Source organism: Gouania willdenowi, chromosome 10, assembly GCF_900634775.1.
Source record: "Gouania willdenowi chromosome 10, fGouWil2.1, whole genome shotgun sequence".
Lineage (NCBI taxonomy): Eukaryota > Metazoa > Chordata > Actinopteri > Blenniiformes > Gobiesocidae > Gouania > Gouania willdenowi.
In genome coordinates, this window is record NC_041053.1 from 18662572 (window position 1) to 18689798 (window position 27227).

General features: G+C 39.4%; 2 protein-coding genes across 4 annotated transcripts in view; both read left to right on the forward strand.

Moving 5' to 3' along the window:
- LOC114471316 (A disintegrin and metalloproteinase with thrombospondin motifs 2-like) overlaps nt 1–14669 on the forward strand; it is a 152311-nt gene extending 137642 nt beyond the window's left edge. For 2 of the 3 annotated variants that reach the window (XM_028460045.1, XM_028460046.1), the window contains 10 exons: nt 2820–2953; nt 4083–4206; nt 4659–4739; nt 4827–4990; nt 5072–5228; nt 5336–5471; nt 5609–5816; nt 6876–7005; nt 8686–8766; nt 11773–14669. In XM_028460045.1, coding sequence (XP_028315846.1) covers nt 2820–2953; nt 4083–4206; nt 4659–4739; nt 4827–4990; nt 5072–5228; nt 5336–5471; nt 5609–5816; nt 6876–7005; nt 8686–8766; nt 11773–13730 — 3173 coding nt within the window. In that variant the 3' untranslated portion in view covers nt 13731–14669. Of the gene's footprint in view, nt 1–2819; nt 2954–4082; nt 4207–4658; nt 4740–4826; nt 4991–5071; nt 5229–5335; nt 5472–5608; nt 5817–6875; nt 7006–8685; nt 10636–11772 lie in introns of those variants that run through there. The other variant, XM_028460047.1, reaches the window with a different exon arrangement.
- A 7549-nt stretch (nt 14670–22218) lies between these two features.
- LOC114471340 (uncharacterized) lies at nt 22219–24321 on the forward strand. Its single transcript, XM_028460095.1, has 2 exons — nt 22219–22411; nt 23360–24321. Exon 2 carries the CDS (start codon nt 23362–23364, stop codon nt 24103–24105), a length of 744 nt encoding a protein of 247 aa, XP_028315896.1. The 5' UTR covers nt 22219–22411; nt 23360–23361; the 3' UTR covers nt 24106–24321.
- Nucleotides 24322–27227: the final 2906 nt, after the last annotated feature.

A 27227-nucleotide genomic window follows, 5' to 3' on the forward strand; every position in this document is an offset into this window, starting at 1 on the left:
TTTGTAGCAGCTGTAAACTTGTAATAACTTCGACCAATGGAAAAAAAACAAACCATTTTTTTATTTTTTTTTAACCAATCACGTCTCCCTGCTCGTTCTCGATTCCTCGCATGTACGAGCTCACACTGAAAGCGCGTCACCTCTGACAGAGTTAAAACAGAGTTTTTGGTCACGTTTTTTAACATATATAATGGTAAAGTTTAGTGTTCACTTACTGCTGAATGAGACAACAAAGTTTCTACACAATACAAGCGATGAGCTGAGCTCCTCTTCTGCAGCAGCTGTGCGCATGCATGTGAGTGAGACGGAGCACAGAGGGGAGGGGCGAGGGGGGTAAAGGCGGAGCCATCTGGGAAGCTACATTCAAAATCATGCTAGCTTTTGAAAATCGCCTACCCTACCTTTAAGTCTTTTTGCCATATACTGTATGTACATCTACATACATGAAATTTGTTCTCTGCATTTAACCCATCCCTGAGGAGCAGTGGGCAGCCACAGTGTGTCTGTTCAACATTCTTTGAACGTTCTTTTTCGTTCCCTCTGCGTCTTCTCCTTGCAATGTTCACTGCAGCCATCACTGTGTAAAGCTGTGACGATCACCACCTGCCTGTGGGATGTGCTAAATTTGCAAGAACAGTTGAAGGTTTGATAAATTGAATTGCGCCTGCTACATACATTATATTTTTCATTTTCTCCTCCAAATGTTTAGCGCATTGCAGCTGATCCACCCACACTAGTGCATATTCATCAGGTGCAAACACGCTAAATGGATTAGAGTGTTATATTTCATACTTTACTGATACAATCCTGATTGTGTGGGGTTAGTAGATGCCACACAACTTCTATCAGCGCACACGTGACATTTGAGCTTTTTTACATCTGCCCCTTAGTGAGTAGTAAGACACTATTTCAAATTGTTTATAGAAGTAAAAATCCAAACTTAGAGAGCAAACACACTTTGTATGCAGCTGGAGGCCAAAAGGTTTGTATATACAGTGTAGGTTGTGTTCACTTATGGTGTCCGACATCTGGCCATCCCGCTGGGACTGAGTGCAACTTTAGCTCTGGTGTATGCCTACACCCTCCAATAAAAACAAGCCACAACTTTGAAAATGCTTTAAAATCCATTCCCTTTGAACTTGGTGCTTTTTCTTTCCCTCCCGTTGACTGTGTCTGTGGAACCTCCCTCAAACCATCCCCCGAATATGTAAAAGCTATTTGAGAATGTTCCACCTACACAGTGTGTATATTGTGTAGGTGGAGCTGTTACTCTCACTATGTCTCCAAGTGGATACGTCTTCTATCTTTTTATGTGCTAAATCACCCGGTTAAGCCAGAGCAAAAAGTGCTGAGATGTCGCTGCTAGCTAAACGAATGTCATGCTACGCCGCCGCGGTTAGCTAAGATGGACCAAATTGAATAGGTTTTTTTCTTCATTTGATTTATTTCTGAACACATTTGTGCATGTGTGTGTTTTTGTGTGTGTATTTAGATACTGAGGCATAGATTGTGTTTGCTCCGAGTGTGGAATTGTTCGATTTCTTTAATACATTTGTGCTATTATGCATCCGATCATTTTATCTAATAAATGTAAAAAATGTATGCTTGTTGAAATAGAGTAGGTTGATACCTCTGCAACGTTTCTGCCATCCCCTTTGTCATTTAAGATATAAAAATGTATTAAGCAATAAATAAAAAATATTTTCTTTATTTTTTAATAATGACATTTTTTATTTATTGTAATATGTAGACCTACCGTAGTATAATGCTTAATGCTTTTATATAAATTTGAATGAGAATTTAACATTTTTTTTAAGACCTGGATTCAGAACAACTATGTTGTAAAAACTAATGAAACTGAAGTATTAGTTCTCCAATTTTTATTTAATCTACTACATTTTATTAATAGGATTGATGAACGGATTAGTTAATCATTCTAAATAATCTATCAGTATCCTTCTTCTTTTACAAGTAGTTTTAGCAATAGTAAGAACATGTATGGGGTCATTTTGTTGAAGTCGAACAAAACAATGAAACGTCCTAAACATGATTCATGGTCACCAACGCATCTTACGATTGCAACTGCGGAACAAGTGACATTGCCGTATGAATTGTCACTTTTATTCAGTTTTTAGTTACTTGATTCAAGGCTGATGTGATTTTTATATTGATTTATATTTATATTTTATATTACTACACTTATTGCATCAAAAAGTCTGTTTATCTAAAAATAAATGATTATTTAAACTACATTTAATCTTGTCTGTCTTAAGAAATGGCCAAATGTGACTGTGAACAGATGGATGACATACTGTATATTAATACATGTTGAATGATTTATTCTGCAATTCTGTCACTTACACCTCAGTTTATGCATGTACACCTTTCGCAGCTTTCATGGCCGTTATGCATATTACTGAAAAAGTCAACCAAACTGTTGTTGCTGAAAGTGACAAAAATGGCCTCAATTAATTTCAACAGAAGTCTGTCTGCCGCCTGTTTATTGTGTCAAAGCTTTGCAAGACAAGGTCTCTGGATTGTGGCCATGTGTAATAATTGTGATGCAGTGGGAGTGTTCCTTCTCACTGGGATCATCTGCCAGGTTTTGTCTCTGGGGGCTTGTATAGTTGTAGTATGACTCACTCGAACAAACACAATGACAAATAGTGTTACGCTGACTCATGGAATGCTCATTCAGATTCACAATAATCACAAGTTAGTTGTAAACGACAAAGCATCAAGTTCAATTACGAGCTTTTGTAAAGCTGTAAATGTCCCGTTGAAAGGGTTTTTGTCTTGGTTTTGTGTTTGTTGTGTAGCTAACAAACGTTGCCACCTGCACTGCCAATCTAAGGAGACGCGAGATGTGGTCTTCATGCAGAGAATGGTCCAGGATGGAACGCGGTGCTCCTACAAAGACCCACACAGTGTGTGTGTGCGAGGGGAGTGTGAGGTCAGTAGTGCAAGGGAAAAAAACTTGGACATGATACAGATCAGGGGCCACCAACCTTTCTGCAGTGTAAGCTACCTCAAAGGTATTGAAGGGCTACTTCTTAAATACGACATTTTCATGGTTTCACTTTAATTAAAAGGTTAGATAATAAGAGAAACTAGCAGTCACTTAAAAAGGTAAGAAATGTTTCAACATGCAACACTTTTTTATTCTTAATTAATGCAATTGTTTCATTTATTTCATTTCAGAGGAAGTCTTCATGTTCCTATTAACTAGCCACTAACTAACAACTTTTTAACTAAACGCTAAAAAAAAAAAAATTAAATATAACAATTTTTTATATTTCAGAAAAACACACACTTTGCATTAAAAAATAAATTGTATCAAAATCGGCAGCTTCTTTAGCAAATTCCTATCTGCAACATTGACCTCAATGTCTCAGTGAAAATAAACATGTAAAGATGCTTAATTTAATACAAAAACCTATCGAGTTCAGCATGTACTCTATTAAAGCTCTGACTACATCTGCCACCTGTATTTATCTCTGTTAGTTTGAAGCCTGGCAATTATATCAGATTTTAGATAACGCTCATTAGTTAATAGTGATCTTGTTAAAAGAGTCCTGAGGCCATACCAGCCTGTCATTGCCCAATCTCATTAGATCTCTGAAGCTGGGTCTGGTTAGTAGTTGGATGGGAGACCACTGAGAATTCCAGGTGCCACAGTGGGAGACAGTCGCTCCAGTTTTATCTGTCATTGTGTCATTCGGCAAGACACTTCACCTACATTGCCTAGTATGAATGTAGTGTGTGAGTGAGTGGTGGTGGTGGTGGTGGTCGGAGGGGCCGAAGGCGCACTATGGCAGCCTCGCTTCCGTCAGTCTGCCCCAGAGCAGCTGTGGCTACGATAGTAGTTTACCACCACTAAGTGTGGAGTGAAAGAATAATGCCTTAATTCTGTAAAGCGACTTTGAGTGTCTATGAGAAAGCACTGTATAAAATCCAATGCATTATTATTATTATTATTATTATTATTATTATTATTATTATTATTATTACCATGTTGGTGACCCCTGATACAGATGATACATCCAGTCCAGATGTGTCCAACTGTCTGTCTTTGTCCACAGAAAGTGGGATGTGACGCTGTGGTCGGCTCCTCAAAGCAGGAGGACAAGTGTGGAGTATGTGGAGGCGACAACTCCAGCTGCAAAACTGTCAAAGACACAATCACACGAACTGCCAAGCGACAAGGTATACACACCAACCTTCATTCACTCACATATGTTGGTTTGGTGTTTTTCTGGTAGGAGAGTAAAGAGGAATAAAGACTACTTGTTAAATTGAGTATGTTTAGATAAACAGTGACCTCTAGAGGAAAGAAGGTAACACTTGCACTGCCTCAGTGAACTGCGCGCTCGTGTTTCTCTTTGAGTTTTGCCAAGTAGTTACGTCAAACCTAACTTTATAAGCACTCTCATTACCTCACCCTTGTGGCTGAGACAGATCCTCATTCCATCATACACGTTCTCAGGCTCTTGTGGTTGTTTATAGCCAAAAACTGTCTGCAGACATTTCCACTCCTGAATAAGGAATTTTAATAGTGGGCAATCTGTGGCTTTGTGTCAGGAAACTCTCAAAGCAGCTTTATTGGCATCTTTGAGTTGATTATGGAACCATAACCCAAATATGTGTTTTCTTTTCAGGTTTTCTCAAAGTTCTTGAAATTCCCAGAGGAGCGAGACACCTGCTGATCCAAGAGCTCAAAGCGACCTCACACACCATAGGTAGGTTCACACTGTTTCTCTCATTGGTGTTTGTCAGTCTGTTTTTAGATACATGTAGCCACTATGACTTTTTTTGTGAACCCACAGCTGTTAAAAGTATAGCATCAGGACTGTTTTTCTTAAACGGAGAAAGCCAATACCCAGAAAGCCGCTCGGTCATAGAAAAGGGAGTGGAGTGGGAATATGAGAATGACAATGACAAGGAGACCCTTCAAACCACCGGCCCACTCAGACATGGAATACAAATCATGGTACAAAGTGACAAATATAACACTATTACTGATTTTGTAGGCATGCAAGTATTTGCTGAAGTCTACCACTGATGTGTTTAGATGAAGCTGCACGGCGATGAAGATGTGAGTCTCTCCTATAAGTACATGATGAATATGGACAGTGAATCTGCCTTTTTGGACAACATGCTGGTGGAGGACAGTGCTTATGAATGGGCCCCGAAGAAGTGGTCCTACTGCTCCAAGGCTTGTGGTGGAGGTACCGAAATGTTGTTCAATCTGTCCTGGTGCTGAAGTTGTGTGTGCCTGTTTTGTTTTTGGTGCTTTCATGTTTTTTTGTGTAATGCATGATTTCATCTGTTCTAGGGAAGCAGTACCTACGCTATGGCTGCAGAAAGAAAGATGACAGCAAGATGGTTCATAAGAGTTACTGTAACAAGTCCAACATAAAACCGAGGGGAGACACAAGAGACTGCAACCAGAAGCCTTGTCCCCCTCCCATGTATGTGTGTTTGACTTCAGATGCCAATGATTAAACTGGGATTTAAACAGTTTTTCTATTTTTCTATTGCATTTTTTTTTGATTCACTGTTTTGGTATTGTGTCGTATTTAAATTGCTGTGTTGTGTTTATTTTCAGTTGGGTGACAGGGGAGTGGCAGAACTGCAGCAAACCATGTGGAAAGACAGGGTTGCAAGTCCGCTCGGTCAGCTGTGTCCAGCCTTCAGATGACAACACCACCCGCTCCATCCACAATAAACACTGCAACGACAACCGCCCTGAAAGCAGAAGACCCTGCAATCGACACCCTTGCCCCACCCAGTGGAGGGTGGGACCGTGGTCACAGGTATGACAATGTTTGATAAATGAGTTACAGGGAAGAAGAATGATGGGAATTTGGTTCAACAATAAGAGGAGCTTGATGGGTTTTTTGTAAACGTGTTTGTTTGATTGCTTTACAACATGTGAATTACACACCCTAATCTGCCATCATATGTCCATTGTAATGGTATACCTCTCCCTTTTGTGTGTCAGTGAGCAGTAACAGGTTGTGGAACAGTTTGTGTGTTGAAATAAAAAAAAAAATGTCTGAATTCAAAGCAATTTAAACAGAAAAACATTAAGTTTCTCTTCTCAAAACATAAGTGTTGTAAATAGGTGTGTATATAATGTACTTGTGTATGTGTGGACCGATAAATGTATAGATATATCAATTCATTATGTATATATGTATATTTTTAGTTTTATTAGGTGTCTATTATAAGATTATCTGTTTAGTACTAGATATTACAAGGGGCAGGATCATATAAGTTTATACTAACATGTATTAGCTTCACAGGCAGGATTTTGTAACCATTTGTTCTCTCTTTGCCTTGTTTGATTTTTTTTTTTTTTATCATTATTATCATAATTTTTTTCATTGTGGTAGATACACTGCTGCTGTGTTCATGTCCGAAATAAAATAAAACCAATCAATCAAATATTGCATGCTTCAATTTCAAAATAAAAGCCAGGAGAGGAAACCTAACCACAGAAACTTTCTTATGCCATATATTCAATATTAAAATACTTTGTTTAATTGTCTTGTTGGATGAAAAATAAAACCTTTAGTTTATATCTATATTTTTATCAGAGTTTTTCTAATTGCTCTGGAAACTGTCAAAGAATCATTAGTTCAGCCATTATAAGCGTGATGAATAACCTTTAACGAAGATGATTGAGTCTTCGGTTAAAGGTATTTAGAATTTTCTGAATGAAGAGAGGATTCCTAGAAATTACAATTACATATATACTTGAATAATTATTTCGTGTTCTTCAAACATTGGCATTTGTACATTATTATGTGATGAAAGAGCTTTATATTTTGTGTAAAAGGCCTGACGGATGATATGTGTTGTGTGCCCAGTGCTCAGTAACATGTGGTAACGGGACGCAGCAAAGGCAGGCTTTGTGCCACACCAGGGATAACACCATCGGCCTGTGTTTGGACAGTAAACCAGAGACCATAAGAATGTGTCGCCAGGACCCGTGTCCCAGTAAGTGCTTAGCTAACACTTCCACAATGAAATGTTATTTAATAATATCCACACCGTGTGTATCTACAGTGTAAAGACGAAAATGTAAATGCAAGATAAAAGAGAAGTATTGCAATGGCTGATATTGTGATAGCAGTCTTTGTTTTAAACAGGAATCAATCATCTGTGAATGATGCTAACCTTTCAAAGCTAATGCTGCTAGGTTGTTGTAAACAGAAGTGTAAAGAGAACTGATATATCCTACTTTTGTTTATTTTTTGTAATAAATCTCGCCACGTTTCCCTTGCCTACAGTGAACATCTCATGTATAAACTTAAAAAGGAAGAGACCAAATCTACCACAATTTGGAACTTAATTTCTTTTCCATAAAGGCATCTGTATAAAATGAAAGGTTTGTCAAAATGTACAATTCTTTTTTTCAACTAAATAACATCAATTCAATTCAAAATAAATAAATTCTTATGCTCTATGTACAGGAAAAACCACAACCTGAACCACAGAAAATGGCTTGGTGTTGATCTGAAATAATACGACTAAGAACATATAGATTATGTTAAACCTGAGGTCAGCAGCTAATGAAGAGACCATGAAATGGAAATAAAAAAATAATCAATTAAAAAATAATAATTCACTCAGACACGGTTGGGTGTAGAAATGTAATGAATGACTTTACTTCTTTTAAAATGGACTTAAAGGCACACTGTAGACTTTTTGACCTGAAGAGTTGACCCATATGAGTTATTTTCAATGATTCCTCAGGCCGATATACAGTGCTTGACAGTATCAATGCTCCGAGCGGGGCTTCCCTCTTGAAATACCGACCAAGTTTGGAGAGACGGACCGTCTTTGGCCAGGTCATGTGACCTGGAGAATGCCCGGCAATCACGTGACCACAGGCTCTGATATACTCATTGAGTTAAGTCTTTTGCTACTACTTTTCCTCCTGTTCGATTCCTGGTCATGGCCGAGGCAAGCAAAAAGTTTATAACTGCTTCTGAGGATACTAAAAAGACGCGCCTAGACCCGGCCCCCTCCTCTGACCCGCCCGGCACCGGTTACAGCATTGCGCACGCTAGATCCCCCGTCCGCCCAGACCCTGGCCGCCTCGCCAACTTCCGGCAAAGGGGGCCGACGACGGTGACGAGGCTAGTGGGAGAGCGCCACCAACGCGGCGAGGAGGGCGGAGCGGCGGGGAGTGGAGGTCGGCGGCGGCGGCTGCTCCTTCACCCGCGGCGGGAGCCCAGCCCCGCTTCGCACCCCAGCCTGACCGACCCAGCCCTTAGAGCCAGTCCTTATCCCGAAGTTACATTTCAACTACTGTCTGCAAAGACAAGGGAGGCTGGCCCAACTGACTGTTCGTTGATTTTTGCGACAGTGCTGCGGTGCTTGTGGCCACTAGGGGGCGCTTGACGTGAAAGTTACAGGTCTAGCTCCCCTAGTAGCCAAAAGTTACACAGTGTGCCTTTAAGTACAAGTAAACTACTGATTTTGAAATATACTAAAAAAAGTAAAACTACCCATAAAAGCAACTCAATTACAGTAACGTGATCAGTTACTTTCACCTCTGGTTATAAATGAAGTAGACAGATGAATGTCACCAATATCTGTAAAAAGGCAAATCATTTGTTGATAAGGAGCTGTCCTGTAGCTAACATGAACATGTTTATTGTTTCATTGCAGAGGGCTCCTCTGACCTCAGCAAGAACAGCAACATTCTGATTCATTGGATGCAGAATCCCAACTTCCCCAAGATGTCCTCACGTAAACCCTCCCTCTATAGTTCCCAGCCTGGCCTTCACAGTGGCAACCGCAGCTACATGTCTGTCCTCTGCTGGGCCCTGCCCATTTCTGTCCTCCTGTCTCTGCAGGGCCGTCCTCGGCTGGCGCCCTGACCCGCCCTTCCTCAGCGCCTCGTGCCTGTGCCCACGCCTTTGAGCGAGTGGCAAAGCTTTTGCTTCTCTTTGGGGGGGATTGTTGTCTCTCTCTGTGTCTGAGACGACTCTGACTGAGGGAGGTCTCTGGCTCCTGTGTGTGCTAGTTGGTTCTCTCTTGCTCTGTCTCTCTATTTCTCTCTCTCCTTTGTGGAGCATTGTGTTGTGACCGCTGGCCAGTCGAATACTCAAAAGATCAACAAAAAAAAAAATCATGTGAAAAGGATTCAAGATGGCAGGGCAAACAGGTTTTCATTGGCACCTCCCAGGGTGTGCCGAGGAGTTGTTCATGTGCGAGGGACACCCTCAGCGTTTGACGGCCATGTTTTGCGCGAGCTAGCTGCGTGTTGTCATGGGTTACCACTTCTGAAATGCAGCTGCGCTTTTTTCTTTTTGTAGCGCATTGTCAGTGTGGGGAAAAACAGGTGTGAAAATAATAGAGAAGATATATAAATATCTATATGACGAAAAATATCTATTAAAAAAAAATGAAAGCTTTATCGTGAATGTGATCTGAGGACATCTTTACTAAAGTGCTCATCTTACATCCTGGTTTCATTCAGGGATGAGAACGGCGTCTCATTCTACGTTCCACTCTCAGATTGACAGGAACTCAGCACAGGGACAGGAAGTGACATGAGTAAACAGTATAACTAATTAGGGAGGGAACTGTGAGGTGAAGTAAAGCTAAATAAAATTTCAAAATTAAAAAAACAGGGTAGTCTGACCACTTAAGGTTGCTTCCCATTTCACCTCATCATCAGCCATCCTCTCTTTGACTGTTACACAAAAGTTCAATAAATGCAGCTTATTTGTGCTTGCAGACTTTAATCAAATACACCTATAAATATATTTGTATTTATATATATCAACAAATCTAAATCTATATGAGTAACAATAATATTAATAATGTTTTACCATGAATAAGCTGTAGCTTATTTGCCTAAAACCTTTGGACTGCTATTGATCGCTTAGATCCTTGACTGTTATGTGTATTTTTTTATTGATTTTACATGAAAACAGATGAATATTTAATAAAGGTAAAGTGTTTCGGGGGAAGGGATTAGACTTATATTATGCAGGACAGGTCAGTTCGTTGCCTCTCCATTCTCTCAGATGGATCAGTGGTTTACTGTCTCTTCTTGTTTTCTTTGAGGATTGGATCACGTTTCGTCATGCACATTAGCATACATCACTCGTATGTTGGTATATAAATGTGTGTGAGACCTCTGGTGCAACTCTGTATCTCTATATAAATGTGTGCAACAGATGAGGAACGTTTGTGTGTGCGTGTGAAATATCAAATGAAAGACACCAGTCTTGTCCATACCAGTGTTACTTGTGTGAATGTGAACGTTTTTACATTCGGGCTTTTACACATTGCTATCAGATACAGAAATACCTCATAAACTTAAATTTTAGAGCGTCTGGTGAACTCATTCTTGTTTTTCTTTTCTTTCTTTTTTTTTCGATTAAACACATGAACAATGCCTTATCTTGGATTGAATGTAATGGCATTTATCTGTGAAAGAGATGGCTTTACTCACTGAAAGTTTCACTTGGAATAGAGGCAGCTTCAAACCAACTCAACACACTCTCACCCGCCATCCATCAGACCTATCAAGGTGACGTTGGACCAGTGTCCAACTGCTGCGAAGGGTTTACATGGGGCCAAGGGTACTGACACTTACGGCTTCTAAGGGGAAAAAAAGGGACACTTCAGACTTGTCATTGTATTGTGATCACATATTTCTGTTGTGACTATGTAGCGAGCTATCCAAGGTTTCCTTCTGCTGGAGTTGGACTGTATGAGACCAAGCCAGACCTAGCAGTGCGATACTGTATATAACATTGGTGTTGACTGTATTTAATAATGTTCATGACTGTTATCTTCTTCTATAATATTCTATACTATGGGTAACTGTTTTGTGGCTTCACTGGCCTGCTGCGTGGGGCTGGCTAACGTTTGGCTAACGTTGAAGAAACATTTCAGATGGACTACGTGCACTGCGTCTATATGCACTTTGATTTATCAGGGAAATTTTATTAATGTTTTGTAAATGTTTCATATGACACTTAACGTGCCATCCCAGTTTATACATCATCATGGAAATTCTGTATTTTGTTTAAACAACAAATATAATTTATGTACTTCATGTTCTTATTTTTAATCAATGAACAGATTGACTGGTTGATTTACAAGTAATCAAGTGTTTTACCAAAGTGACTGTGAACTTGTAACTTTCGATACAGTTGAATTATTTTTCTTAAGAGAAAAAAAAAATCTATATATTGAGCAGGGAGTTTGGGGGGCATACATCTCATTGTTTCAGTTCCTGTCATTCTCAACAGCAGAGTTGTCTCAATAAAAATGTTTTAAAAAGTGCAATTTTTCTAATCACTTGTTGAACACAAAATGTCGGATGTTGCATTGGGAGTATCGGTGATTAGAAATTGAAGGATGTTTGAAGTAAAGGTCGAGATTAAAGCAGGTTTAGCAGGAGAACACGATTATCGTAGATGTATTTTTACGTAAATGAATAGTTTCAGCCTAAAATAACGTAGTCACATGTTCAACACAACACTTCCAACCCTTCTGTTTCCCTTTCAGTTACTCTGCACGAATGCACAGTTCGTGGTGTTTTGGCCTGTTTCCTCTTCCTACCAAAATCTTCTGCTAACAGTCTGGCTTCCTTTCTTCGCATAATATAGAACCAGTACAAACACAAACATACACCCACACATAGTATGTGTATGTAAGCTATTATGCACTATCAGATTAGTTTAGATCTTTTCACCTCATCGCTGTCTCAGTTCAATGTTTTCTCTTTTGCAGGTCGGCGTTGTCATGGAGACCGCTCTGTGTTATGTCGTCTGGATGTGGTGAAGCGCTACTGCTCTCTACTGGAGTACCAGCGCATTTGCTGTAAATCTTGCACCAATGTGACTGTCACAGAGCGTGTATCCAACACCGCCTCCAGAACCACGCCTTTTTCCTCCATCAGCACTACAGTTACAGCTTCCCCACCCAGTATGAGCACTCTGAGCTCTGACGCTAGCACACTACAATCCATCAAAGCTGACATCACCACTATTATTTCTACCTCTACCTGGTCCACCTCTCATCCACATCCTTTCCTAACCGATCATTCCCCGCCAACTTTAATTACATCTACATCCACTTTCACGACTCATCAACCGTTTTCCACCATCAGTCTTCTCTCCCCTACCACTTCTCCAGTGACATTAAAACCAGTTTCTACAACCTTTCCCAGTCTTAGCACCCATCCTTTGCTTTTGTCTACATCTCACATTATGAAAAGTACAGACGCACCAATGCAAATCCCTACACAGAGTCCATCAGCATCTGGAATCACAGCTACCGCAGACTTTATAGCAAACACTACGAAAACAGATGTTGTTCAACCAACTAACCCAGAGAATGTCCTGCCAAAGAAAACCCAAAAAGCGAAGGTCAATCCTACAAAAGACTCCACTCTCAAAAAGACTCCTGTCCACACTAGTCCCAAAAAGAACCCAGCAGTAAAAACAACTCCCAAGAAGAAGCCAACGGTAAAGACAACTCCAAAAAAGAAGCCACCAGTAAAAACAACTCCCAAAAACAAATCACCAACAGTAAAAACTACACCAAAAAAGACTAGTCTATCTAAGACTTCTCCAAAAAAGATTAGTAAAGCTGAGGCCCTTTCCAATAAGCACACCTCTATTCAGAAGCCTGTTCCAGAAAATACAAATTCGTCAAAAACTGCTCAAAAGACTGCTCTTAAAGAACCCCCGGTAAAAACCAAGGTTGAGAAGGTTCTTCCACCAAAAAACCCCAAAAAGAATATTGCACCAAAATCTCCTGCCAAAGAGAAACAGTTACCAAAGTCACAAATCCAGAAGAACCTGAAAAACAAATCCAATGTTACCTTAAACTCACAGGCCAAAAAAAATCCAGACAAAACAAACATGAAAAAGATCATTTTAAATGATAAAATATCTCAAATATCTTCATCTAACAGCACAACTCTCGCTCCATATACCAGCAAAGAGCCCTCAAGAGGGGACCCTCCCTCCACTGCTTCTTCTCACATTAATAGTTACAGTACAGCAAATTTGCCTTTATACAACTCTCAAACTAATGGTTTGCAAATCAGTAACAGCACACTGAGTGTAGAGGAAGATCTAAAACTTGTCACTATACCTACTACTCTCAGTGATCTCATCACACCTTCTGGAAACATGAATGCTGATGATTTATCTATTTCGAGTGGAACAATGCCATATAGTAACACTGCAATGACAAGCAGTGGTGATCTTGCAGTAACCAGTGGGACCATTCTCAGTGGTGATGACATCACAATGGTCAGCGATACCACTGTGTTGGACGACAGTCTAACCATGATTATCCCGACCATAAACACAGAGGATATGACAGAGCTTATCTCCTCACCCTGGTTGGACTTTTCTGAATACATCCCAGTAAATTTCCCTTTGGCTACGACAACTTCTGACAAGATCAGTTCTACAACAGTTATCCCAGAAACACTTCAGACCACCAGTCCTTCTATTGCTGAGCCTCAACAAGAAGCCGAGCAAGACATTGAGGACAACTCTGTTGAAATCTTGGACACCAGGATGAGCCACTCTGACGACATCTCTCAGAACAACCTGATCTCCAAGCGACGAGTCAACCTGAGAGAAAAAACCAAGAACAGACGCATTCAGGAGCTACTAGCAGAGAAGCGAAACTTTCTTCTCAGAATGAAGAGAGGTCACATGCCAACATAGACCAAGAGTTTTCTTTTCTCTTATAGAGATGAACATCTATGCTATCAATGCCTTCCAAACTTCCTCAACATGTGCCATCATCATTTAAACGAAACTAAATCAGACAGTCAGATGAAAATGTGGACTGCCATTGGGAGCAACAAGGCCTTTGTCTGATGTTTGAACAGTTGTTTCAAATTAGGAAAAATCCTTTGAGAGAACAGACTGTTGCAGATTTGAGGTGTTAGCAAACACAATAATGGGAAACAGAAGGGAAGGAGAGTGTGTACGCAGTCTGATCAGCTGTCGACGAAACCAAGCTTCCATCCCTGTAAACCTTGTTAAGGGACTCTCTGATTATGTAGATAATATATAATATTGTTTGTACAGGTACTTTGAGAGCAACAACCTGCCACCTCCAATCCAAATCTCTATCCCCATGAGCTTATATTTCCCAGCCAATGACTGCAGCTTTCCAACAGGAATCTGTCCTGTAATAAAAGCTGGTAGAGGTTTTCTCTGCCCCAGAAACTGTTATCAAGCTGCAACAAAACTTCAGAGGGTCAACGTTTCATTCATTTCATTGCAGAGTGAAAGTTTACATTTGTTGGATTTAATTAGTATTTCCTCTTCCAAATATATAGTATATATAGTATAAATATTTGATTTATACAGGCATATAGTGCTTGTTTTTTTCTGTGTTGCTAAAGTGATGGCCCACACGTGTTCATTGATGTAGAAATTACATTAAAAGAATAATCAAGACTGAATATTTTGAAATGTATCCATAAAAAGCTTTAAGGGCATTATTGCTAAGATTGTTTGAATGTTTGTATATCAGTAATTTGCAGCAACTGCAAAGCACATATTTTTAAACTGTACATTATCTGTACATATAAAGAAGAAGTAAATGTTTAATATTTATTAAAATTTAACAGCCTGTGGTATTTTGCAACCTGTGAGTGTTGTGTTTTTTACAGATGCATTTCTTCTTCCCATCAAGAAGTAATGCTTCTGTTTGTACATAGAGGGGGACAGAGATCACTGAGGATTTTCTTGACTTGTATGTGACATTTACCTGAAACCTACCTCTCAGTTGTCTCAGTCTGATGATAAAATTAGATGCACAAGTGGGTTTCGAAGAAAATGTGCACTTTAAAGGCCAGATCTCAAGTATTAACTGTGAAGATATGCCATGAATAACTAAAATATGAATGGGACTGTGACCACTGAAGTACAAAGGTTTGCTTTAAGATACTCGGATGATAGAGCATTTTTAACAAAACCAAAATAAAAACAAAGCTACAACAAGTCTGTTGTTTTCCTCAGACCGCATCAAAAGAAAATAGTTTTTGATTTAATCACCTCATTAGACAAGCTTTTATAAATACAAAATGTCTCAATCTCAGAACAATATGTATGCCATTGAAATTTTATTTTGACTTTAATAGTATCCAATTTGGACTGCAGCAGAATGTAAAAATAACAGAAAAAACAATAATTACAGTTTTCCTGGGCTTATATCACATGCTGCTGGCAGTCATTTTAATGTGAAATTGTTGAAAGAACTCTCAATTTTTCCAAAATCTTAAATTTTTCCTGAAATTATTCCTCAACATTTGCCTAAATTAAACAACAATTGTTCACAAAATCAAGAACATTTTAAAAGAATATCCTGCAGGGACTGATCTGTCACTATTTGTTTGGATAATATCAGTGTCTTACATATTTCATACATTATTTACATGTTGAAAGTGCAAACAGTGTTGAAATGACCTGTTTTCTCCACCTAACAACTGCGTCCCCACATGTGATCAAACTGTATTTGGCCCCTGAACTAAAATAAGTTTGTCACCTGTGAAGAAAGGCTAGAAAAAACTCTTTCTGCTGAAATCAAAGCACACAACAGAAAGTTTGAGACATGGACTGGATTCCACAGATATTTTTGTAGCACTTCCACAAATTGCAGTAGCAGGCAGATACCAAAGCACATCTTGAAAGATTAGTGTGAAGCCGTTTTAGCAGTAAATAGGTAGTGTTTACAATATATCACTGTGTTGTTTATTAATTAGTTTGAAAAATAACAGTGTTTTTTAAGACTATTCCATTTTATGAGAAATGAACCTCAGGCTCAGCAGTCACATTCATTCCAAATATTAACATCCTCTGTGTTAATTTCATTTTTTTTTTTAAAGCTGCAGTATGTAGAATTGTGAGACTTGCATGGAATCAACCACACTCCCCCCTCGCTGTTTCAAATTCACCAGCATCCTTGTGAATGTATACAACTGTGGAGTTCTCTGCGACTTTTTTCTCAATAGAGACTAACAAATGTAGGGACATTATCTTGTGTTATTGGAGAATTTTCTGATGTTTTAGAGAAATGAAAGCTGTATCAATCTATAGTTACTGTCCTCAAAAGTAGCGACCGGCAGCTGCTGCTGGTCAGAGCAGACCCACACCACTCCGCATTCATACTGCATATGTATTTCACACGTTTTCTCCACCTTGGATATGCTTCTCTTAGGTTTACACACAATTTATTTCATCTCTTATCACTCTACCTCTGACACCAGTATGTGGGGCACTTTGAGTCCAGACGGACCTCCGTAAAGTCCGTTCTGCCTAAATATGTTTGCGCCTTTAGAAGGTTGCTTCTCCATGTCGGTCTTCCTTTTTCCACTTGCTTTGCCATGTAACTGTTGTGTCTAACATCGCAATGGAGACTTCTCTTGCTGGAATGTCCACCATTGCACTTTACAACTTCAGTTTTGGACGAACGCGCATTGACTTTAATTGGGCAGCCAGTAGTAACACCCAGTGACAGGCCTTGACCACTAGGGTTGGGTAGGCACGTTGCAAATCAAGGCCATCAATGACAATTTCATATGTTTCTGCCGGCAAGTGTTAATCAAACAAAATCAACATCGTAAAACACCATTACAGAAACATAAGAAATTATTCAATATAGCCTCCATACTCTCCCAACAAGATATATCTCTTGACACGGCAGTGCATTCCGTTGTTTGTGTTGGAAACACAGAATCAAGGAGAAAATAACAACAACTCAGAACAGCCTCAGTTAGGAGCATCCACAAAGCTAATCCTTCATTTTGTACCATTGATTGTAGAAAGTACCAACAATTTTCTGACCTTTCCTTTGCTGAAGGTCTGGTAGCTCAGGTGTTGGTCTCCCATCTTATAAAAACGAATTTTTCCTCAAAAGAAAGTTTCTTTATCATCTGTAGCACTGTCATCCTGACTGTAGTGTTATCCCACCCACTAGCTAGAGAAAGTCGCAGCTGTAGCAGCCACGCTGGATCAATTCACTAACGCACTGTGAACTTACGTATAGCATTTAGCATCGCGCGGTTACGTCTAAAGGCAGCGTAGAACGGTTTTCATATTGGGGAACTGACTGCGCAAACACATAAAACACTCTATGGGAAGAGAGGCAGAGCAGCAATGTGCTTTTGGAAGAGGGTGTGGCCTCCTCCTGCCTTACAGCAGAGTGAGACTGTGCAGCCGTACCAGGAAATAGTGCGGTTTAGTCAAATGGTCTATGAAATGCACCAAATGCACACTTTCAAACTTATAGGCTATTGAAAATTGAAAAATAAAAAATTTATAATTATATTATAATTAAAACAAATAATCAAAATATCAATTCACCCTTGGGTAGGCACTGGTGACACCCCATAACAGCTCATGGATCACTCTGTAGAAAGATCTCTGATTGGCTGAAAAGTAGCGTCATGCTCAAAGGCAAAGAAGGGAGAAATCAGTTGTTGCTGAACATTAGCTTTGTTTTTTGTGTTTCTTTTGAACATTTTTTTAGCTACTTATACAACATACAGTGACCAGATTCATTTGATTTCCAAAATAAAGACATCGTACCCTAACCTTACTCAAAAGTTAAATTACGTGATCATTTTGATAGCACGGGATAGAAAAAAATCTAGCGTCTCTCCAACCAACACATCCATCCATTCATTTTCTGACCTGCTTGCTTCTTTTTTCAGGAGGTCTGCTGGTGCCTATCTCTAGCTCTCATTGGGCATTAGGTGGGGGTACACCCTGGACAGGGTCCAACCAACACACATTGAAGAAACCTTTTGACTCCCGGTTTTATTGAAAATCAATACAAATTCAGTGAACACACAGAATAAATAAATGTGATATTAAGAAGCTTCTCTCATGACCCTAACGATTGGAAAGCAGAACCAGGGCTCTGTGACTTCCGCTTAAAAGCAAACCTAATGTAAGTGTTGTTTAAATTACTTACACTTAAAGACATGAATATTTTTGTTGCAAAAGTTGAATTTTTTTTTTTTTTGAAAATGATTATGTGAAAATGTTACTATTTTTTTCTAAATAAGATGCATTTATTTTGCTATGAAGGGCAATTTTATTTATCTTCTTTTTGATATACCACTATTATTGCAAGGTTTAGTATGAGAGTCTGCAAGATTTGCATTCACCCAGACATACAAGAGACTTTGACTGAGCCATCTGCAGCAAAATAATAAAATATCACTTCTTACAAAGTATGACTCCAGGGTTCGACATCAAGGCCGAAAGCTATAAATAAACCACAATGGCTTATCTGTGATGAATTTACTTGTTAATCATACAACCATCAGTGTGTGTGTGTGTCTGTGTGTGTGTGTGTGTGTGTGTGTGTGTGTGTGTGTGTGTGTGTGTGTGTGTGTGTGTGTGTTGCAGCCACAACTAAAAGCTATCATGTGCTTGTCATTAAAGCATGATGTTATCTCCCTGGCTCCTCCTTCACATCTCAGTCTTGTGTCAGTTACATGTTGATGAATGCAGACAGTGTGATGCCCGGCAGCCTGTTGAGTATTAGTGAAACGGGTCATGTGCATCTGTGTGACAAGTATCCATTTGGCTCCTTGTGATTTGCGTGTTACAAATTTGCAAAAAAAAAAACCTTTTTATAGGTGGAATGCAAAAAAGCCAAACGGTCGCCATCTGATTCATCAGAGGCCACCATGACCCACATACCCACAGACACACACACTAAATGAAGAATATGAAGCCTGTCGAGTTCAAAATATATCAAAACAAGTGAAGAAATCACAGTATTTGTTTAGCTGTCTAATTTTTCATAATAAGGAGGATAATTTGATCAACAGAAGTAAAGGTTTGGTTGAAAATGAAATGTCTATAATATTTTTTATTTTTTAAAACACATTTCACAACCTCAGTTTTAAACTTGCCCTGGCTTAATAAAATTACTCTACAATGTAGATTGTTTTTTTTAAATTTTTTTATTGCTCATTCATTTTAGTTTAGTTACTGCTGCAACAGTAAAAAGGGTAAATAACAATGTGAACATATTGTACCTGCATGCATAAATACATACCTACATACACATATACTTATAAAGACATCTACTTACAGTATATATACCTATACTCTATTATACCTACATACATTTCATATATACATTAGAGCCGTCAAAAACACTGAAAATCAGACATCGGTCAATAGCATCAAAGCCAGACACCAGGCATACACATATATATATATATATGTATATGTATATATGTTAGTTTCAGAACTATTCCAAAGCACTAGAAAAAAAATGTGGATGGGTCTTGAATATATGGTTTGACATTTCAATGAAGCATTAACATGTTAAATTTTCAGGACCCAGGCTTACTTATACAGACAAAATATGACAGGTACTGTATGTACAGGTACAGACCTAGTTTATGGAAAGTCATGGCGTAAAATACAAGTAAAAACATTATGTTGTTGACAAACAGAGAGCTAGATACTCACTCCCATTTCGCAGTATTCAGTGAGATTGGACTGTCACAGTGAGGCTCTCGGCTCTCTGCTTTACTGCACGTCTCGTTTCACCATTTCAACAGGAAATGTTCACATTTTGCAATGTCAAAAAAAATTTTTTTTAAATCTGTTGAAATAATGTTAAAAAAAAAAGAAAATAAATAAATCAGAGGACAAATGTCAAAGTTAAATTTATATTTATATACTGTAGTAAATTGTTTTTCTATGATCAAGATGTGCGGCTCTTCCTTCCCGGCCTCCATGCCTCGCTAAAGATGGCTAATTGTCCTTACATAAAAGAACACACACTGTTTAGGTTGCTTTATAACTCATGTACATAGATATCATTAAAACAATTTTCTAAATACAAATTGAATGTGGTAGGCTCAGTTCTTTCCCTGTTTATCTGTTTTGTTTGCTGCGAAGCTAATCCAAGCAGCCCTGTGATACACACACTGGCAGCCTTATTTTCAGGAGGGTTTACTCTGGTTTACACACAATGTTATTTTTAGATTGTCTCCGTGACCCTGTGAGCATGTGCAGGATACAAGACAATCATTTTTAGCCATCTTAGTAAATTGACAGAATGATAGGTTTCAAGTCATACTATATGTTAGGTTGGGTAATGAGACAACAGTCCACTTGATATATAATTTAGTTAAAGATTTTATCATAAAATGATCTAAAAAAAAATGTGTGTATGCAATTTCTTTTAAATCCTTCTTCTTTTTTCCACTGTTCCCTGAAGTGACCTCATATTCCCCCAGGCGACATGAACACCATTTCAATTTGAATCAACCACAGGGAGATTGGAGAGCCTTGTTGCCTTGTTCATATAAAGAATCATTTAGTAAGAACATACAGGGCTTTATGATGTAATTCAATTGATCTCAACAACATTTCATTGTGTGTTAAGGCCATGAGCGTTAAGATTAGCTCATGGTTTGAGATTCAATAGTGACTTTTGAAAATTGTTATTTCAATGGAAAGAAATCTTGTGCTTTTATTTGAAGATGATATATAGGTAGTAATCATTTTGTAACTGATTGTGGCAGTTATCAGTGATCCTGATATTTTAATCAAAACTGTTCTAAGTGGACACTGAATATTTTCTCCTTTTCTTGGCTTTATAGTATAGGCTTTAGAAATCGAGGAGTATGATACTGGATTTCGGCCAATCTTGAAGTTTTAAGGCTGGCATTATGCTATCATTAGCATGAATAAGGTGTCATGAAGGCTGTCATTAAGTGTCGTTCATTCAATTATGGCACCTTTGGAGCTATGTTGTCATTTTTTGGGTTAGGTGGAGAGATCTAGGTTAGGTACGATTAGGGTTAAGGTTAGGATTAGGGGTGAGGTTAATGAAGAGTTAGGGTTAGGGTGAGGAACGGCACTTAATGACAGCCTTCATCGCATAATATGCCTTTATGTATAAAACTTCAAATAAAGTGTTATAGATCTTTCTACAAACAGAGTGCTCCATGAGCTGTTTTGAGTGTTACTATTGTCTGATCGACTGAAGTTGATGCGCGTTCACGTACCATTGATAGTAAAAGTGCAATGGTGAGCGTTCCAGCAGAAGTCCCCATCCCAGCGTAAAGCACAACGGTTACACGGTAAAGCAAGTGGAAAAAGGAAGACTGACATGGAGAAGCAACAGTCTGAAGTCCCTAACATATTCGGGCGCAACAGACTCACGGGAGTCCCTCTTACTCGGTATGTGGGGTGGACTCACAGTGGACCGTGCACAGTCTGCCCCGTATACCCCATATACCGAGTCAGAGGGAGAGTGATTACAGACGGGATAAGTTGCTTGTAAACCTAAGAGAATCATATCCAAGGTGGAGAGAACATGTACAATTCACTTGCAGTGTGGTCGTGGAGTGTCTGCTCTGCTGGAATTGCTGTGGCTGCTTGTGTGTGAGCTTTGTGGTAGAGGAGTGGCTGGGAGCCTCTTACTGTCCTCACAGCTGAGAGCGATACATGCTGTCATGTCTGTAAAACATCAGAAAAATCTCCAATAACACGAGATAAATTTCCTGGATTTGTCACTAATCTTTATTGAAAAAAAGGTGCAAAGAGCTCCACAGTTGTGTGTGTTCACGTGCATAGCGGTACGGAACGAAAGGTTTTGAAACAGGAAGGGGAGGGGCGAGCTAGGTTGCTTCTATACAAGTCTCATGATTCTACATACTGCAGCTTTAATAACAATACAGTAGATTCAAATGTGTGGGCACCAAAATGTTTTATTTTTTTGAGAAATCGTGATAAAATACGCATTCCGATCTGGATAATTTTGAGATTTCTGGATTTTTGAGATGGGTTTAATTATGGGATATTTCATGGTGTAAGGTTTTGGTTAAAATGTTGTCAAAGTCTGTTGAGTATTTTTGACATAATCCTGCGAACAGACAAATAAACAAGTCTTTGGCGGCGGTAATGGGCTACATTCTTCTTTGGTCTGTATATAGAGAAAAGACAATTTCCTCTCTTCTTCTGTCCTTATTTCACATCTCTCTCCCTCATCATACATCACTTTCCATCTCCTTTCTCTTTGTTTTCTTCCTCGGCTTTTCTTCTCCATCGATTCTGGCAGTCAGAAACAGTGGTGGAGCTGAGGAAATGGATGCTGTGACTATTTTTAGAGTCAAGGAAGGAGGGCAAACCAAAAGTGAGAGAGGGAGAGCAGTAGAGAGTGAGAGAGGAGGAGGTGTGCGAGGAGAAGATAAATCTGCATGCTGCCTCTGTTTCTGCTCCGAGACAGGAGGAGCTGCATCCAAAGACAGGGAGCACTGCTAGATGGAAACACAGGATCTGGTGCAGAAATCGTAAAGACTGGACGGAAAACAGAACATCTGGAGGAAAATCAGGAGCATCTCTTAAAGCAGGTGAGATTGGAACCAAATCGAATTGAAGACACATGTTTACTGAAAATGCATAGGAGGAAAACACAGTGCATGCTTGTTTTTTGCGCCAGCCATGAAACTGTTTATAGCTGCTGGAAGCTGAAGGTGTGCTCTAAATTTAGCAATGGTTACACTTTGGGAGAAACTGAGAGAGGCTGGCATTTTGAATTTGAACTATTTTTGGCATGGAGATGTGGGACTAAACTGAATTGTGATTTATATGTATGGATATAAAAATAAGCGCTTGGATAAGAAAATGCCGAGCGACCCTCTGTGGCTGTACACTTGGTGGACGTGACATTTATAATAGTTGTGTATTTATGCAGCCACTCACTTTGCCTTACTGTGGTTGTTTATATATAGGGCTGTTCACACGGCCACTCCAAAGCAAGCAGAAGGTGATTCCTGAAATGGAAAATATCAGACAGGAAACGAAACCACACATGCTGCATTTATGTAATTTAGCAATTGCCCAATACATACAATACTTGTTTGTTTTTTTAAGGAAATGTGCTACACAGACTCATAAAATAAATAAATAAAATATGAATAATGTCTAAATATGTGTACTATTGAAAAATACCAGTACTCAATTTTATAATTTATTTTAATTACTGGTAAATGAATATTGGAGCAAATTAATTTTATCTCCAAATTTAGATTTGTGAGTTGTTTTTATTCACAGAATTTATCTCTGCTGTGCAGATACAATCAAACATCGCAAACAAGCAGCAACCATTTTATGTCCAGCTGCTCCTTCATTTATAGCCACAGCACTAAGAGGAAAACCATATTAGATGCAGGTGGTTTAAATAGAACAATCCAATTGTTAAGAGATGTATTGTATTTACAGTAAAATGTGATTAATGAGCTATAAATAAGGTCAAAATAAGTATTTTGATGATTCATTACTCCTTGTTTATCACTTAGAAATGAGGCCACGATCCAAGCCGCTGTCCAAGAAGAGACTCATGCTGCCCACGATCAGAGAGGGCACTGAGGAGACGCTGAGGGATTTCAATGAAGCAAACTCACTCCACAGTCACAGCCATGCTGTCTCCTCAGAGGACTACCTCCTCTCTATCTGCCATCTGGCACATCCCACCTTTGCCACCAGGGGTGTGTCCTTCAACGACATCAACACAAAGCAGCAGAGGCTGAATTTGTCACGCCACAGCGCCATCACTTTACCTTTAAAAGCAGGAGGGCAAAGCACTGATGTGCACCCCGAGGGACAAGAACTTCAAGGCAGGCTGATGTTTGGCCATTCTGACCCTCTGGAGCATCTGTATGGATATCACAGTGACTCATCAGGGTTCTTGGGAAGTGTGGGCAAGGCCTTTGAGGAGGGAAGGCTTACCAAGCAGCGAGAGAGAATCAGGGGGAGCCAGTCTCTCAACAGGACCAACAGCATCCCTGGCGCCTCAAGTCCAAACTTCACCTCCCAACGCAAGAGCAGCTGCCCTCAACTACTTATCAATACTACCAATTCAAATTCAAATGTCTCTGCAGTAAACAGCACATCTAAGCTGGAGGTGAGGATGGTTTGTCCAGCAGACGTTGACAATCCAGCCCAGAAACAGTCCCTCGTCTCTCAGTGGATCTCCGAGTGCAGGTCAGCATGGAGAGAGGCCCGGGTTCGAGCCTGCATGCTGCCTGCCATCGCTGAAATATAAACTTTATCGTTGAGTATCTTTGCATGAGACACTACCATTAGGAGCAAACTATGGATACATGTTTCAAAGTGAACATTCCATCTGTGATGTTGTGTTTACTGCTGTGACACTATTTAATTGTGTAATGTGGTGAAAAATCAATGAAATATTTTTTTATATCTTCATGGGTGTTGAGAATGAAATGAAAATAAAGAAAGTGATCTTTCGATACTCTCAGAGTGTGTGACCAGTGTTTTTCTCTGAGCTCCTGTCGGTGTTTTTCTCGCTTGTGTAAATCCCTCAGTAAAGAACCTCGCTCTCAACTCTGCCTGTGCCCAGAGCTGCTGTGGTATCCATGGTAACCACCATGGGATCCTGCACAGGAAAACACTAGTTAGGCGGAGTACAGGCTGAGCCACGATAATATGGCTCAACCACACAGAGATGTTAACATGTGATGGTAGTCCACGTATATTAGAAGAAAGGAAAGAAGACACAATCAAATAATGATGATGACTACTTTAATGATAATGAAGATTAAGGTCATATCACATGTTTCTATTCAACATCATTATCCTAATATACAATGGTTTCGTAATATAAATGAATATCATTGACTTGATTAGTCAGTGGTTAACCATTTATTGCCTATCTAGTCTCACAAACAGCACAAAGATTACACTTTAATCTTGAGATGCTATCTGTGTGTTATATTCCAATGTGGATCCAAACCTTTCAGCTAATTCACAACTTATTTAATTAGCCAACTAGCATTTTAAAAGCCACATATGATGAATAAACAATGAAGGATGTGCACGTCGCCCGGATTGGCACAACCGGGGCCCCACCCTGGAGCCAGGCCATCCCGTAAAGATGATGTGGGCACGCCCCCCTTAGGCTCACCACCCGCAAGAGGGATTGTATAGGGCCGGTTGAGATGTGGATCGGGCGGCACTCCAATTGCAGGAGCCTTGGAGACCTGATCCCCAACTACAGAAGCTGGCTTTAGGGATGTGGAACATCACCTCTCTGGTGGAAAAGGAGCCTGAGCTTGGGTTCAAGGTTGAAAAGTTTCAACCAGATATAGTCTGCCTCACCTCAACACATAGCAAGGGCTCTGGAACCAGTCTTCTGGAGACGGGTTGGACTCTCTTCCACTCTGGAGTTGCCAATGGTGAGAGGCGCCAGGCTGGGGTGGCAATACTTCTTGTCCCCCGCCTGTACGTTGGAGTTTACTCTCAAAAAACACTTCCAATTCCAATCCCAATGTATTTATAAAACCCATTTAAACACAAACAAGGTTTGACAAAAGGGCTGTACAATAAAACTATAGGTTATTTGCATAACCCCGGTTCTCTGAATAATATGAGTGAGATGTCTCAGTATGGATATACGCCTCATATCTCAGAAGCCCAATCTCAGTGCGCCAATCCTGATTGACTGGTGAAATGTATTCATCCACAGCAGGTAGTCCTTCCTATAAGTAGGGGCGGAGAATGCTGTGAACGGCACCGAATGCAGGGATAAACCCAGAAAGACTATCTCCTGTACTAGCACCACCATGCTCTTTTCCATGATTGTCACAAAACCTAGGTCGCCTAGGTGACAAAACAGAATACACATGTGAGTTCTGGCCTCCGTCTCAGACTGTGCCAAAAGAGACCAGTCGTCCAGATATGTGGCCAAGCGGATGCCCTACCATCTCAGCGTGGCCACCGGCGCTTCCTTGGGCTCAGTGAAAGGCCTTGATGTCAACAGTTTATGATAAATGTCATGCATAAAAGGAAGTGTTTATAAATTACGTAAAAGTGTGCATTCTTTTTTGTCAGAAATGTTTTTGAAAACAATTAAGAATGTTCAGATCTTCCACTTTTTGCTAATGATGATATCTTTAAAAAAAAAAAAAAAAAAAAAAGCTTTTGCTGCTTTGACATATTGGACTAAAGGCACTAGAGGGCACACTTATGTCTTCAAACAGTAACTACTTCACATAACCAACTCCTTATCACATCTATTACTGTTTTATATTGACTTTGAGCAAATTCAAAAAGCCGTATTCTGTATTCTGTTACATGATAACATATTTTATAATTTAGTATTCAGCTAAAACTTTTATTTGGGAAGAAAATCTCCAAACAAAACTTTAGCAATATAAAGAAGCAGACGCAGAAAATGAAAATAATAATAATTCAGCAGGACTGAAATATTCATACTTATGCAAAGTTTAGCTGCAACGAATGAGGATTTGGGGATTTTAGGATGCTATCTTTGAACATCAGGTTTGTTTGCTGCCTGCCTGATCATCCTTGTCCCGACATTTGTGATTTAGGTGTACGTACAGTATATCCTGTTTAAATCTCCCCAAAGCAGTGACAATAGTGATGTGCTTTAAAACAGAGATTCTTAGCAGTAGGTCACTACCTGTTTTCAGTGGTTTGTTTGCTCGCGCTCCCCCGGCGTCCCCCACTTGGCCAAAAGTAGCTGCCACGTTTTAACATGGAAAGAAACTAAACAAATAACCAAAGCTCTGGTTCTGTCATATCTTGACTATTGCTCAGTAGTGTAATCAAATGCTGCAGCTGGGGTGTCAAAAGGGTTACAGACCGTACAAAACCGAGCTGCTCGACTGGTGTTACGCTGCGATTATGGAACCAGCACCAAAGTCATGCTGAATCACCTTAAGTGGTTGTTAGTAAAAAAAAAAAATGATTATTGTATTCAGTCTTTCTTCAAAGATATAATAGCATCAAAGCGGCCTAGAATTATTTACCAGAGACTCTTATTTAGCAATGATAAACACAGCTATCCTACTAAACACACCACAGTGGGGAAATTTGTTTTACCAAAAGTACAATCAGACAGTGCTAAGATAATGTTTATGTACAGAGCAATGCATGTCTGGAACATGCAACCAGAAAATCTAACTCTGGCAGTAAACACAAAAACATTTAAATTGGTAATGAAACAATTTCTACGAAGTAAAACTGAATTGAACTGAAGATATACTGTATTAACTATGGCTGGAGGTTTGATACATAATTGTTCTATTATGCCAAGAATGTGTTGATGATATATTGTGATACAATATATTGTATACATCGTTATCTGTCTTTTTGTGACTTAATGTATTTTTTTATATGTGG